The sequence below is a fragment of the Myodes glareolus genome, chromosome 15 (assembly GCF_982192425.1).
Source record: "Myodes glareolus chromosome 15, mMyoGla1.1, whole genome shotgun sequence".
NCBI classification, from domain to species: domain Eukaryota; kingdom Metazoa; phylum Chordata; class Mammalia; order Rodentia; family Cricetidae; genus Myodes; species Myodes glareolus.
This window is the reverse complement of record NC_142040.1, coordinates 69,512,044-69,528,581: the sequence shown is the minus strand read 5'-3', so window position 1 is coordinate 69,528,581 and position 16,538 is coordinate 69,512,044. Positions and strand designations below refer to the sequence as shown.

Below are 16,538 nucleotides of genomic sequence, written 5' to 3'. Positions count from 1 at the left end.
TCTTTTACTAGAAGGGACATTAATATATTTAAGGACTATTAAGTAACTTAGTGTCAACTTGAGTGGATACTTGTCAAGACTTGCATGCTCTTAGCACAGCCCTTTGCAAGCCTTGAACTTCAGGAGAAATTGCACAGTTAAAGCAACTGTAATCCCCACACTGATGAAACTACAGTCATGGCCGTCTCACAGGGAGACCGCTTCCCTCAGTTGAATAGTCATGAATTTCAGATCTGCCCATTCCTACTATTTTGCAAATTACATTTCCAGAGGTACATCTTAATATCCCACAATTGACTATTATAATTGTGTTGAATGTTAAAGATTTAATATCATAAAACTTAATTATTGAGACTTAAATAAAATGATATGCCATGTTTATTCAAAACAAATCTTAAGACCTATTTTAAATACAGACTGTAATTCTACATGACTAGACTATTCTAGACTAGATATTTATACATATGATGCATTTCCTCTTCTTGAATTTCATAAAATTTCCAAAAGGCAATGAATGAAAATGCTTCATTCTTCTTCAAATCAAGAATGAATTGGTAAAACCTGGATTTAGTTTTTTTCAATTTTAATTTGAGCTGTGGAGTTCTATGACATAAAATACATTTTACAAAATTTGTCTTAATAACCTATATCACAGAGTTTGAATAGAGAATGCATTTTATTTAATGCAAAATTGTAATTTCTCTTTAATCAGTGTAATTGTGAAGTGCTTACAGCTAGGGCCTTTCATATGAATGATTAAAAGGGGTGTTTAGGAAACTACACACCTTCTGTACTCCCATTCAAACCATATGATAGCACAAAGTAGCAAAGGAGATGAAGGCAAATAGTGTTCTTGAAATTGAGGTCTCAGATTAATGCACGTACATTGCTGCAGGTTGGATATGCTAAAATGTGATATTCATGGCTCCTGACTTGTCAGTCATGTGCTGAAGTGAGGGGTGGTTGAGGCCATTAGATCTTTGAAAGCATTTCACTCGGACTGACTTATTATTCTACTTGATTAGTTCCCATTAGAAGGAGTCACCAGTAAGTGAACAAATAGTCCTTCTCTAGACTCCAATCTCCATTCTTTACTGTGACCTTTTCCACACAGGCTTCTACCCCTGTTATGCCATCTTCCTTGAGGTCTTGAGAACTGAGCAGAAGTCATTGCTATTTCCTCGGCTATCACAACGCTGGACTAAATACACCTCTTTCCTCTACCCAGAACATCCCATTTAATTAAGGAAACACCTTCTTAAAATATGTGGTACATAGTGAAGGACAGATCATAAATTAAGGACAGAATGATGTCTGTCCTTAAGCTTGTTATAATTCGTAAAAAATGAGAGCATATTTGCTCTGAGTTTCATTTTAGGCTTGGAGAACCTGTGGTAGAGAAAATGCAATCCTCTGGTTGGGAGAAAGAACTCTGCAGTTTGGGTTGTCTCGGAAAAGAGGATTCTCATCAAGGGAGATGTTTGGATGAAATGTGCATGGTAAGTAATTATTAGATGTGATGGTGTTTGATTTGTAATCCAAGGTTCTCTCTGTCTCTGTCTCTGTCTCTGTCTCTGTCTCTGTCTCTCTCTCTCTCTCTCTCTCTCTCTCTGTGTGTGTGTGTGTGTGTGTGTGTGTGTGTGTTAGTTGCAGTACTTTTACTCTCATATAAAGCTTTATAAGACCCGGTACTACCAAACTAAATATTGATATATTGATAGAGTGCCCTGCTGATGTAAATGCTTTAAAAAAACCACAAAGTTCTAAGAGTTGTCATGTCTGAGGGAAGGGAACATGAATATTTTCAAGATGACAACAAACATACCCTATCTCTGTCATTGGGACAGACCAACATCTTTACTCAATCTGATGATTACAATGCTAGTAATGCCCTCCGAAGATACAGTCAAAAAATCCGAGATTTCTTTAGCATTGTCATGTTGATTCATGAATTCAGTCCTCACAAGTGGCAAACACAGGGTTCTATCTATTTCATGGAGTGCCCAATGTGCAAGGCCATGTGGAGCAAGGCCTTCTCTGGAAGGAAAAATGGAGAAATTTCTATGAGGTGCTCATTATAGGATAGAAGAGAGGTGCTTTCAAATGTAAACTTTGTCTCTGTATAAACACACAGAGGCAAATAGAATCAGGTGATTCACCTAATGAGTCAGGAATGAAACTCCAACCCATATTAAGAATCTGGGAGACTTTCGTAGATTTTATCCAAATGCAAACTTCTTATTTCAGGGTGATACTGCCTTTCAGGGGACAAGTGTCAGTTTCGGGAGATCTTCTACTTGTCACAACCAGGGAAGAGACAGGATGGTCATGTACTGGGCAGAGGGTGAGGGAAGTGCCCTTTTCTTAAGTTAGCAAAGCCTCAGTCAGACACGTCTAGGAGCTTGAAAAAGTCTTCATTTCCTTTAATAGAACTGTTCTTTAGGTCCTTGAATTCGCAGTAACCTTTCTGGCTCTGTGATCATTACACAGAGGAGCCCTTAACATTTGCATAAGCTATTCCATAATTGCTTCATGGTGCCTGGTACCGGACTTATGTTTTTGACTTTGATTCATTTCCTGATCAATGCTTTTCACATGATTCAAGTATCAACACTCCTCTGAGTTTGATGTTAATTAATTGATGTTAATTGATCCTGCTTCAGTCTTTGAAACTATGCATATCAGCGATCTCCTTTGCTTTATGAATATTTCTAGAAAAATCATAGGAAGTACAAATACGGGAAATTATTCACACTTTGAAATCTGATACCCCAACTCCTAATCATTAAATTATTTAATTCAAGAAGTAGCAAGATATAAATATTGATCAGAAGTATAGAGAGGAAACTTTGGTCTGCCAAAAATGAGTAAAATTTTGAATGAAAATATTGCACATACTAGTTTGGATGAAAAATAAATTCATGACACAGAAACGATCCTGGAAATAAAGGTTAACTGTTGGGAGCCACCTGGAGGCACAGGTGGTCCTGCAGTTTGGAGGTAGCCATGTGGGGCTGAGCACCCCTGCCTGCACCCTTGCTTGCACATGCTCAGACCAGCAGAATGGCATTAACCAATCAGGACAGCGTTCAAGCTGCTCCACCGTTTAAAAGCAGCTGCCTCGGGGCCCAACGCTCTCTCTCTAAGCTTTCTCTCGTCCCTGCTCTATCTTCCCTTCCCCCAATTTTCCTCAAGGAAATGCTCCAAATAAAGATGTGACCAGAGAAGGAATTCTCGTTTTTGGTGGCGTTCATTCCTGCTGGACAGGATGCGCGCCCCGCAGTTAACGTTTTATATGAACTTAAATGGAATTTTGTGGAGCATGATCTGTAGACTTTGTAACATTACCACCGTTTTCTGAGGCTGTGTGAGTCAGTTTTCTAGTACTGTAGTGAACACCTGAGAATGTCATCTTATGAAAGGGAAATATGTTTATTTTGTATTATTTTTTTGGAAGCTTCTGTCCATGGATACCCAACCACGCTGCTTATTGCTGTGTGTAGCATCTCACTGTGGGGGAAATACACACTAAATCAAACATCTCTGTTCATACACCCGACAACAAATATCAAGCGGGGCGGCAGGTGCTGATGCTCTCTTCTGGATTTTGGTCCTCAAGAGCAAGAAGACTTTCCAAACAACCTCAGCTCTAACAGAGTCCACAACCTCTCAATAGTGCCATGGATGAGAACCATGCCTTTAATGGATGGGGCACCCTCATGCAAACGATAATGAAGACCTGATTCCTGCTCTATCATTAAATATTGGCAGAACTATGCTAGAGTTCAAGGGATAGAATGATTCACTATGGAAAGTCTATACTATATTAAGTAAGCTAGAAGAATATACTAGAAAAATGAATATCAGTTAAGGATGTTGCCCTAAAGAAACAAAATTGATAAGAGAAATTGTAATTCAAAATAATTCAAAATTTTCTGTAAGAAAATCTCTGTGTGGATGCTCTGTACTGGAGATGATGGGTACCAAACAAGTTAATTATGGTTGTTATAGTGAAATCAATTCCTAGAGAAAAATTTTATAGATGAATTTCTAGATATTGTTATAAAAATTTTTAACAAACTCATCAGGAGCAAGAGATTGAATCACTGGAAGTTGAAAATTTAGAAGGAAAATCTTTTAGATTTAGATATTAAATATATGGATGGGGTTCTAATCACACAGAAGCAAATTTTGTTATATTGGAACATAATTTCTTAAAGAAGAAAGCCTAGTGTTGGGTATTGATGTAGAAAATGGTGGATCATTATAACTTTAAGTGTGAGATTCTTTCTAGTTCTGTGCATCTAAGTCTTTATTCTTAAATTTTTTATTTAAGTTTTTTTTTCATTTTATATACCAACCACAGTTTCCCCTATCTCCCTTCCTCCCACTCCCTCACCTACCTCCAGCCCAACCCCTCATCTACTCTTCAGAAAATGTAAGGCTTCCCATGAGGAGTAAACATAGTTGAGCATATCAAGATGAGGCAGGACCAAACTACTCCCCCCGTATCAAGGCTGAGAAAGGTATCCCTCTATAGAGAATGGACTCCAAAAGGCCAGTTTATGCACTGGGAGTAAATCCTGGTTCTACTTCCCGTAGACCCACAGACTACCCAAGCAACAGAACTGTCACCCACATTCAGAGTTCAGTCCTATTCAGGTACCCCAGCTATCAGTTTAACGTAGGAAGCACCCACTAGGACTGGTCAGCTGTCTCTGTGGATTTCCTCATCTTGATCTTATACATCCAAACAGAGAGTTCTCAACTGAAGAAACTCAAATAGCCTAAAGATATTTAAGGAATTGCTTAACATCCTTAGTCATCAGGGAAAGGCAAATCAAAACAACTCTGAGATATCATCTTACACCTGCCAGAATGGCTAAGATCCAAAACACTGATGACAGCTTATGCTGGAGAGGATGTGGGGTAAGGGAAACACTTTTTCACTGCTGGTGCAAGTGCAAACTTGTACAACCACTGTGGAAATCGGTGTGTTGGTTTCTCAGAAAATTGGGAGTCAAGCTACCTCAAGACCCAGCAATACCACTCTTGGGCATATACCCAAAGGATGCTCAAATATACCACAAGAACATTTGCTCAACTATGTTCATAGTAGCACTATTTATAATAGTCATAATCTAAGTCTTGATGTACAACTCAAACAAGAATCAGAATAACCAAATTATTCTCTCACAGGTAAACCTGAGTTCTACAAACCATTCACTATGAGTAAGAGAGAGTTTGTAGGAGGGTAGCTTAAGTGTTTAAAGTCCATTGCCACACAACCACACACATACCTATAGATCTATATAGAGGACCTTTTGAAGACCCAGAAGGAAGTCAGATTATTAGCACATTGCAACTGACATTCTAGCCTTAAACACTGGTAACAATTTCCTGTTGTTTCCCTAGATATTGCAGTTTTTTATGATCAAAGACTCCGCTTTGAATTACTGAAAGGGTCTATATACTACAGGTATCTTGACCTGCCAGTTTCTCCACATCCACCCCTTATCCCTGCAGCACACTCCTTCACAATTAAAGTCAACCAAACAAACGAGTAAGCTAACAAACAATCAAACAAACAAACAAACAAGAAAACCACCTCGTTCTTCTGTCTTTCCAACACTTCTTCATGCATCCTAATGGCATTGGGAGCTGTGGTGTGACATGCAGTGCATTCTTTTGTTCAATCAGCCCCACCCACAAAATGTCTACTGCAATGAGTCATTAATCTAGTTCAATACTTCTGGAACACCATCATAACTGGACCCTCACCAAAACTCCTCTTGGATATCCTGTTGTTGTGTAGTCATGAAATAACCACACTTTATTCTCATTAATAGAAAACTAATTCTTTTTATTTACATTAGCACTGAAAATGCTAAGCATGCAAATGAAAACCACATCTAAAACAGTATCAGTGTAATTATTGGACTAATATTTTTATGTAATTGATAGAAAAATGTTGAACATCTGAAAATGATGCTATACAGCAAATTCATAGAAGAGTAAATAGTCCTGCTTTCTTCCTCTTACACTTTGTTGCTGAAAACATGGCTTCCTTTCTTGACTTAGACAGGCAGCACGTCCGAGTTTAATGAATTGTCTAAGTTCTTACTATGGTTGCAAGATGAGCAGGAGAAATCACAGAGACCCTTGGGAAACTGAATGTATCCTTAGAATATAAAGAAAGTGATGCTGAAGTTATGTTACAGAGAGATACAGGATAAGGAGATGTGAAACATTTGCTTTTAATATAAAGTTATTATTCAAAAAGTCAGGTGATGTGGGGTTCCCCTCATATACCATTGGTTAATAAAGAAACTGCTTTTGGTTAATGGCTTAACAGAATATAGCCAGGCTGGAAAAGCTATATAGAGAGTAGGTGGAGTCAGTGAGATGCTATGGAGTCGCTGTTGGAGAAGACAGATGCTGGAAACTTGCCAGTAGGCTATATCCTTATGGTGATGCACGGATTAATAGACATGGGTTGATTTAAGATGTGAAAGCTGCCTAGAAATATGCTTAAGCTGTTCACCAAACAATGCTGCAATTAATACAGATTCCTGTGTGGTTGTTCTGGAGTCTGGACAGCCAGGAAACAAATGAGTAGCCTCCACTCACAGCCAAAGCATGCAGGAAACTGTTCAAAATAAATGCTTCAGGTTACATATCCACTAAACCAAAGTCCCAATAAACTGTTCACAAAAATGCAGACACGGTGGAGTTGAGACAAGATTCCATACAGTACATCTACAAGAAAAAGACTAATTTTTCTGCTTTGGAAGTGACTGTGAACTTAGTTACTAGACAGCAACTATAGCATAAATACTGGGGATTATAAATGTACTCCTTGGCATACTCTTTTTAAAATAAGAAAGCCATAAATTATTTTGTACTTTATAATGAATTCTGTTAAAGTTCTTAATTAATTTTTCCTGTAAAAATGGATCTTACAATATATTTAGGAATGTTTATAAATACTGACATATAATGCCAACATATAGCTGCTGTTATTATCATTATTTCTCAGAGCTTGTGATATGAGACTTCTACTAACCAAGAAAATAAAGGAATTACACACAAACATATAAGAGAATATCCACTGTTTATTTTGTACTCTCATAGCAAATTTTGTTTGTTGGGGCACATCATTATTATTCAATGTTTCTGACTTATGTTTAACTAATGAGTCAAGTCCTGAAGCCTTACAAGAAGGATTGCACTCCCATAAATGTGTCCATAGAGTGCTGAGATTTTCATTGTTTTACAGGAGAAACTCATTCTCTGTGAGATTGGCGGGGGATACTTTTGTTCTGAGAAACTCTTACTGTTCAGGTTCTATAGCTTCCATAATTAACGTGAATATTTCAATCCATTTTCTTGAAATATTCATAAGGTTTCCTTGCTGTATTTATTTGCCACCCATGTCCCCTATTCCCATGAAAGCAGCTAGGACTTTGTCCCTTCCCAGTGGTAGAGAAGACACAAAAGAAGAGAGTATGGAACCTATTACTACCTGCAGCCATTAAAAAATATCTTAATATGAAAGAAAGAAGATTTAGGGACAGATTTCTGGGATTAACGTATTTTCTTAGAATCTTCATGCTTCTAAATTGGAAAAATTTTCCTAAGTTGGTAGGGTAAAAGTTTAAGTAGACAAGGGTGGAAGTATCAACCGATGAGGAGTTCTCCCTAAGAATGCCGCACTCCCAAAAGGACATCAAGATCAGGGCAATAGCAGCCAAATGTGTTGATACATTTAGTCAATGAAAGAACAAATGAACAATATGTTCCTTCCCCTCTGAGGCACAGCCTCAATGACGTATAAATACGGCAATGACAAGATGATTAAGCATCTAAGCATATATGGTGTTAAGAAGCCTGCAACTTAGAAATTGCCAAGGGGTAATCATGATTCTTGTGTTTCAAAAGGATGTCATTGCATGGGTTGATGAGAACAGTCACACATGCGCATTAGTGTGTATTTATGTATGTATATATCTAAGTAGAAGGCAATGAAGGAATGTTCCCACTCACTCTACGGTCCTCCTTACACACAGTACTGTCAAAATTTCTGCAATCATCCGTCTTCTGGAACCTCAAAACCACCTCATATGTGCAGTGTGGGAGAAGGTGGGGTACAAATTTATCTAATTAGAATTCTCTGCCCTCGAGAAGAATGGGAACCTGAGACAGTAAGAAGTTTCATTTATTATAAAAGATAGCAAAGATACTATTAAGCTGATGGTCTAAGATTCAAATTTGTTGTTAAAAATGGAAATAGTTTGGGGCAGGAATTGTGTCAGCAGCTTCATAGAATGTGGAGAACAACCTCCTGTCGTATATAGTACACAGAGGCATTGATGTCACAGAGACTTGCAGCACAAAGTAGCTTCAGAGACCTCTCTCTATACAAGCACCTGCTCCCTTGCTTGTGTTACCACCTCATGATGACTCAACTTCCACCTTGCAAACTCTTGCCAACCATCAGAATCGTCGATTTGTTTCAGGGTTTTATATATTGCTTTGGTATTGGTGTTTGCTTTTTATTGCTTCGGTATTTCTATGTCTGCATCACTTTCTGCATTTGTAAGATATTCAAGTTTCTCAGAAACTGCGTTAACTTGACACAGTCCTCTGCCAATTTCTGCATGGTTAATCACTTTAGTGTACACTGAGGTAAGATATTTGATAATTATACAATAGTCAAGGTCTTTTAGCTCAAAGAATACCATGGTATTTCTGCCAAGGTAGAAACACAGGCTGCACAGTGAGAAGGACAAATATAGAGAGACTTTTATTCTAACATAGCTGTCAGGGACTGTGTGTACATTGTACCTCTCACTTGCCAGGTGGCAAGGATCATCTCTTTCCATAGACCCAAGAAACAAGCCTAGAGACCATCCATCAAAAATAACCTAATGAAGATGGCCGCGAGAATCACCACTTTCCTCAAGAATGCCTGGGCGAAGGAGCCGGTGCTGGTGGTGTCCTTCTCAGTCTGGGGCCTCGCTATAATTATGCCCATAATCAGCCCCTACACCAAGTATGCTTCCATGATCAACCAGGCAACACCCTACAACTACCCAGTCCCTGTACGAGATAATGGAAACATGCCCGATGTGCCCAGCCACCCCCAGGACCCTCAGGGCCCAAGCCTGGAATGGCTGAAGAACCTGTGAATACTCCTGTTGATGAAAGAGGCCCTTTCCCTGTTGCCCCCAAATAAAAATAGGAAAACCAACCCTACAAAAAAAAAATAACCTAACTACTACATCCTCATTTTACTCTCCTGAATTAAAGAGATTAACAACTCAGATTTGCATTTCCATATTGCATACTGAGGCAAAACACATAAAATGTCATATAAGCTTCTTCACCTGGAGCCACTCTGCATTATAGCTATGTTAATTAATAAATCCATCCATTTACTATGCTCTTATGATCTACGGGTGCATTAATGATCAGATATGAACATATGTGGTGAATTACTTACTATCATGAGTAGAGGAAACACACATAAGCAAAAGGCAGTATGTGTTGGAGAGAAGTAGTATGTGTGTGTGTTGGTTTATACAAGTGTGCTGATTGTACATATGTGTACCCTGTAACCCTCCATGAAGAGGGCCAGAGGTGTACATGGGGTACATGGAGTTTTCTGCTCTATCACTCTTCACCTTTACGCCTATGAGACAGGATCTCACTGAGCCTGGAGCCAGCAGCTGTAGGAATCTTCCTGTATTCACCCACTACAGTGGGGTTGCAGGTATACATGCAGTCACCCCAGTTTTTCTTGTTGTCGTTCTGTTTGCTTGTTTGTTTTTACATGGATGCTGGGAATTTATATGCAGACACTCCTGCTTATGTGATGCATGTTTTTACCTGCTGAGGCTGAAGCCAAAGCCGTTTTCTTACTGCCTGTTGAGGAAAACTGAAAACAATACCAGGACAGGCACATGGGAGTAATAATTTATAAATAGGATGTATGTTATGAACTTCATTGGCAGGAAGAAGTTTGCATTTGCTCTGGTTGCTTCTATCTTATCTACAGATTTCAGTAGTGCCTCCTATATTTGGGGGAGGGCATGTAATCGATGTAGGATGTCCTTTTGTATATGTGTTGCTTTTATTGTTTGATGAATAAAACTGTTTCAGCCAATGGCTTAGCAGAGTAAAGGTAGGCAGGAAATCTGGAGAGATATATGGAAAGAGTAGGCAGAGTCAAAGAGGCGCCATGTAGCTGCCGAAGGAGAAGGACACTAGATCCTTACCATTAAACTACAGCCTCATGGTGACATACAAATTAATAGAAATGGTTTAGTTTAAGATATAAGATCTATCTAGAAATACACTCAAAACCTTGTTGATACATTGCTATAATTAATATAGTTTCTGTGTGATTTTTTGGGTCTGGGTGGCCAGAAAACAAACAAGCAGTCTCTGTCTACATGTAATGATAACACAAACCAGCATTCCTGATACTTGGGAAAATGGTTTCTCCTTAATAAATATATCACAGAACAGAAAACACTACAAACTGAATGCCTCACAGTATGTTTGTTATCCTTTAACATCCCAAACCTGGTAGATCATGACATAGGCCAATGCATCATTTCTTGGTTCAAAATGGACCGTATAAAGGCAGGTATTATTTTACTACTGATACTGAACTTCAAATATCCACAAAATTGGTGACTTAAAACAACACAAATACCTGATTTTACTGTTCTCTATGTCAAAAGTTCAAAGTTATCATGTCTTCCTTAAAAGCCATTGTTGACAAAATACCTATGCCATTTGAGTCGGAGGGCCCCTGTATTCCCTAAACAATGCAGATTGTCATCATTACTCTTGAGAGCTTTTGGGAATTAGATCATAAGGCCTGGAGCTGCATACCACACACACCTTGATACAGGGTGCTGAGAGATCAAACAAGACCTGAATTGCATGCTTCATATCTGGTGACTGGATTTTATAGTGCCAGAAAGTTCTCTACAGGTTGTGCAGGGTGATGATGCATTAACAGTGTTTCTAAGTTGTGGATCCTGCAAACCACAGTTCCAATATGTGAGGCAAGAAATGCCCATGGTGCGATAATTTCATGGCTGGGAAGTAAGCAATCACCTGTCTTAAGAGCCACCCTAAGGACAGAATCCATACTTAATATAATAAACTTGTCATAAATGCATGGCTGGGGTGGTGATGGTCATAGGGCCTGCAGCTGGGGTAGGCTGGTTTGCAGGTTAGAGGGGCTCATTACTGTTATTGAGGTAAGAAGACACGACACCAAATTGTATTCTAAATGTTTATGCTTATAACCGTAGGAAAATGTTCATCCTCACAGTGAATGGTGGTGCATGGTATGCTTAGAACAAGAGTCTGTTGCAGACACAGTTCTAAGCAAGGACATCTGTACTACACACTGTAAGATACAAGGAAATTATAAAAGAAGGAGCATGTGTTTCTTGGAGGCACTAATTGAACTCAGTAGGTTTGCAGAAGCGTATATGAAGATAGAAGGTAATAGATGCGGTGGTATAGGAGGAGTTAGAGTGGAGGGAGGAGTGGTAGCTTTGATAAATACATTCTATTTATGCACGAAACACTCAATAATTTTTAAAAACCTAAACAAAACACACAACATGCACGGAAGCACATAACATCAAACTTTACAGAAGTTCCCTCCTTGGCATCAAGGATCTCCAAGTTGTACTGTTAATCACACAACCACTGCAGAAAACTGGCACAGAGGATGTCCCTGCTCTTTCTGCTGTTTCTTGTAACTACACAAGTCTGCAACTGTAAAGAATATCTTTAAAGAAAAGGATGCTCGTGTTTTCTTTGATGGTAGCTCCAAATCCATTGTTGGTGCACAAGCTGCATCCCTTGAGCAGGTCAGCAGTCAAGTTTAACGTCAATTTCTGTATCTGTGAGACCACCACACTGATTCATGAACTCATATGCAAACGCCTATTTGGCTTTCAAACCAAAACTGAAAGTTATTCCTGTGTGCTTTGAAAACATTAGAAACCTGTATAAATAATTTTTTATTATGTCAAACAGCGAGAACTTTCTTATTTCCGTCCTCCAGTGGCTTCTCAGAACGAAAACTTCCTGATCTGTGCCGTGCACCTCTCTTCCAAAAGAGGTTTAATAAAAGAATACTTGATTTGCCTGTTCCTTAGATTTGCTTACTTTTTAAAGGATATTACAAAGAATTCCAGTGGAAGTTATGATTTATATTAGGGAAAAGAAAGTATGTCACTGGAGAGATTAGCTTGCTATATGTTTCTTGTCCAGGTAATATTTTTGTATTGTAGAAAACTGTGTTTTTCTTTATAAAGTCAGCTAATTAAATAACTAAAAGTTTTCGTGTACGTTGCCTTATAATTCTAAGGACTCATTTTTCTTTTTACAGCTCTTTCAAGCAACCAGGGACCATTTTAAAAGCTGGGGTACGGAAAGGAAAAAGCCCCTCTTCTCTTTGCACTGAGGTCTGCGGTGAGGCCTGTGCTATTTTCCTGCAGCTGTTTCTTCCCTCTGCACCCTCAGTGCATGCTGAATTCACACTTGGCATTTTGTCTCCATCACTCTCAAGCGTTGTGTTTCTCTGCTTTAGTTACCCTTGGTCTGTACCTTGACCTTCTGCTGCCTGTCTCTATAAATTCAGAATACAGGCATTTACCTGCAGCAAATATGAATGGTTCCTCCAGAAATATGGCATCCTATAAAAGCTAAAGCCAAAGGAAATAGAGAGGTGAGGTCAGGTATAATTTTCTCATCATAGACTCCCTCACTTTTTTTTCCTTTTAGGCTCAATACCACGTTGAACTCTGTCTATTTTTATAGCTTGATTAATTCTGCTATTTCAATGAGTCTGTATTTTCAGAAACATGTGGTTGGAATGACCTTAAGAAGTGTTGACCTCTAAAAAAACGTATGAAAAAAAAATCAAAACAGAAAAAAAGGTGCGAGACTTCCAGGCCAGGAAGATACCTTTGAGATGCTATTATGCAACTTTCCTGTTTAATAAAGAGGTGAATGACGAATGGAAAGCTGTCAGGCTCGCAAACTCTCAGTGCTGGATCATGGGTCCTCAAACCCTGATTCAAAAGTCCTGAAGACTGAAGATCTATTCTATCCCAAGCCAAGGAAATAGTGAAAACCCTAAGCTAAGAGCTGAATTATACAAATTGGAATCAGATGAATATTGAACTTAACCTTACACCATGTCCCTCTTTTGCACCCTTCACTCCCCCATGACTGTGTGACTTTTGCCCTAGTTGTATGAAAGGTTGTTTTGCTTCTCAATGGAGTCTCCTGCTTGTCTTCTTCCACTTTGCTGGGCTATAGAAAGGTCCATGATGCTTATGGCTATTGCATGGTACTCGCTACCTGTACACATGTCTTCTGTGACATTGGTCTGAGTGGAGTGTTCGAGAACACTTTTCATGGATAATCTTAAGGAAACAAGCAATTTTGTAAGATAATTTAAAAATATAAATAAAATATATTTTAGAAAACTTTTGTGGATCTACACGGGGTCAAATCTCTTCCTCATAGTATAGCTTTCCGTACAAATTGAGATGACATAAACTTCTTACCCTCTGGGACATTTTATATATATCTTGATCTTGGTGTCTATATAAATATATATTTAAATAAATATAAGTCAAAGTACACTCACATACACACACATATTTAAGATTATCCATGACTTTAGATACCTGCCTGAAAGGTGAGTTCTATGCTGGTCTATTTTACTAGGTCATAAACACTGCCTGAATCGGGTACAGACTCAGACTCGACATCCTATGTGGCGGACTTCAAAGAGGAACTGGAGGCAAAGGAAGTCATTGTGACAAAATGAGATGTTAAAGACAGAGAGAGATGAAGTGATGATCAAGGGAGAGCTATTGTCCTCTCCTGGTCTCATTAATTCTACCGCCTACTCCTCTCTGCCAAGAGAGCATTAGGCACATTCAGTTCACAAAATAACTCCCCTGAAGCATAATAATTACAATACCATTATTTGTGATTGCTTTTGTTTGCTTTTTAAAGATATCAAACCATTGTTAGTCTTGTATAAGACACATAAAAGGTACTTCACATAAACGCCCCTTCTATGTTTTATAGACTGTGAATGAAAAAATAAAATGCTTTATTGTCTTTCAAGGATCATACAAATATAAGATATAAAACTTCCTACTACTGAAGAGAACAAACACATTACAATCCAAACAAGGTAGTCAGTATGAAATATAATTGTTTTTGCCATAGAAATTTTGCACCATGTAGTTGGTTACTCGTTATATTTTTATTGTTATTTTCATCTTCAATTCTTGGTATCTAACCAAAAATCAAGAAAGAAGCAGTGGTATGTTGTATAAAATGATTTTTTTTCCATTTCAAATCATCGTTTGCCAGACATATTCACATTAACACAGAACAGTCTCATATGAAACAAAATATATGATTCAAGAGAAAAATCTTTGTAAAATCCCTGAATTTTTTATCTTGAATCTATAGGAAGAATCATTAATTGTACATCATGGTTCATTTTAGAAACTAAGTGTTTTATATTAGGAACATCAGAGATTAATATTGGATTAATTAAATAAGCATATGGCACAACGTAAGTGAGATTTCTTTACTCTGCTGACTGAGAAATCTGGTCAGGGTGGAAATATATTGGATGTATGGCAGCATTTACACGCACATAAAGCAAACAAAAATGAACCTTTATTCAAGACAGTTTTTTTATGAGTGACTAATAACCCCTGAGTAGCCTAATACTAAAGATAATAACATAGCAATGAAGATCTAAGATATTGATCTGAATAGACCACTTGTAGAAGAGAATAAAAAGACAGCATGAAATTCAGCAACAGAAAAGCTAATACTTTAGATATTTTATTAGTTATGGAAAAACAGGGAAGTCAAATTGGGAAACACTTCTGGTCAGTCTGTTGAGTATACACAAACTTTTGTAAGGCTATTTAGATCAGTGGTTCTCAACCTGTGGGTAACAAACCCTTTGGAGGGTGACTGACCCTTCCATAGGGGTTGCATATACAATATCCTGCATATCAGATACTTACATGTGGTTCATAACAGTAGAAAAATTAAAAGTTATGGAGTAGGAACAAAGTAATTTTATGGTTGGGAGTCACCACAACATGAGAAACTGTATTAAAGGGCCACAATAATAGAAAGGTTAAAAACCACTGCTTTAGATGATGACATTATATAAATAGAACATTCAGAACAAAGGTTTATGCTCTTATTCAAAAAATTTATTACTGTACTTAATATTTCATGTCAATATAAGATACTAATAAAAATACCACTTAAATAATGTTGCCTTTTTAATAAAACAATCTAACAAAAATACTCTCATTAGAAAGTATGCAGTTTTTATTTCACCTTTGCCTCTAGCTTAGTTTTTAATTTATTTTAACCTAATTTTTATTATTTTTTGGACATATTTTTCTATGTCTAGTGTTTATATGTTTAAGTTAACCTGCAAATTTTTTTTAGTATGTGAGGCAAGGGAATGTTTTGTTCACATTTTAAAAGATCTGTATAAGCTTGTGTCTACTAGTTTCTTTATAATGATAACTTATTCAAACTTAGTTACTTCAGAAAGTAAAATGCTGTTGCTTAATCATGGTGCTTTCACTGACTGGACAGAAATTGGAAGTTTGGTTGAGGTGATTTGGTTTAGGTAGGCTTGCATGGTCCCGCCTACCTGAGCAGATGGCAAGGGTTTGTTTATTGCTGCCTGTTTACATTAAGGGTCCAGGAGGAAGGAGAAACCAGTAAGCTGAGGGCCATGGACAGTCACAGTGTTAGTCCAAGAATCAAAGGGAACATAAGTAAGGCTATAGCAAAATCTAAGATGACACAGGGCTATCTGGAGGACAGCAATCACACTCATATTATGTGTTATTTTAAAAAATGAATTGTAAATATTTCAAAGATTGAAAAGGGTTATTTGAAAGACAGTAGCCATTGCTATTGTAGAAGATAGCATTGATTTTATATTCTTGCTTTTCTTTTTATTAAAAAGATATTCTTTCTCAGACATTCTTTCTCATATACTATATTATGGCTATAGTTTCCCTTCCCTCTACTCCTCTAAATTCCTCCTCTCCCTCTTCTCCAGATATATTCAAGAGTCCCAGAAAAATATTAAGACAATAACTACATTATATACACAGAGACCCATGTAGGCCCTGTGCTTGCTGTTTATTTTTTAAAATTTGTCCTCACTGGCAGTTGAATATATACATAATTTATGCTTCTTTCACTTGTTGCTATCATATTTAATTTGGAAAATTGTAAAATGGGTCAATTTTATGGAAATAAAGATGAAGTAACAACTACTTCTTGATGAGTTTAGTTATCGGGGAGATGCATTAGGATTTGCCTGAAGTTTCACTATTGAAATCATGAATGAGGGAAGGCCAAGCACATTATTGGGGCTGGGGAATCTTTAATATAGATTGAAGATTTGATCTTAAAGA

The 16,538-nt window shown here is 37.6% G+C and overlaps 1 protein-coding gene across 1 annotated transcript; it reads left to right on the top strand.

Annotated features, from left to right (window-relative positions):
- Positions 1-8,936: 8,936 nt before the first annotated feature.
- Positions 8,937-9,253, top strand: LOC148119718 (NADH dehydrogenase [ubiquinone] 1 alpha subcomplex subunit 3). The gene has a single exon (XM_087897040.1). It carries the CDS (start codon positions 8,937-8,939, stop codon positions 9,189-9,191), a length of 255 nt encoding a protein of 84 aa, XP_087753166.1. The 3' UTR covers positions 9,192-9,253.
- Positions 9,254-16,538: the final 7,285 nt, after the last annotated feature.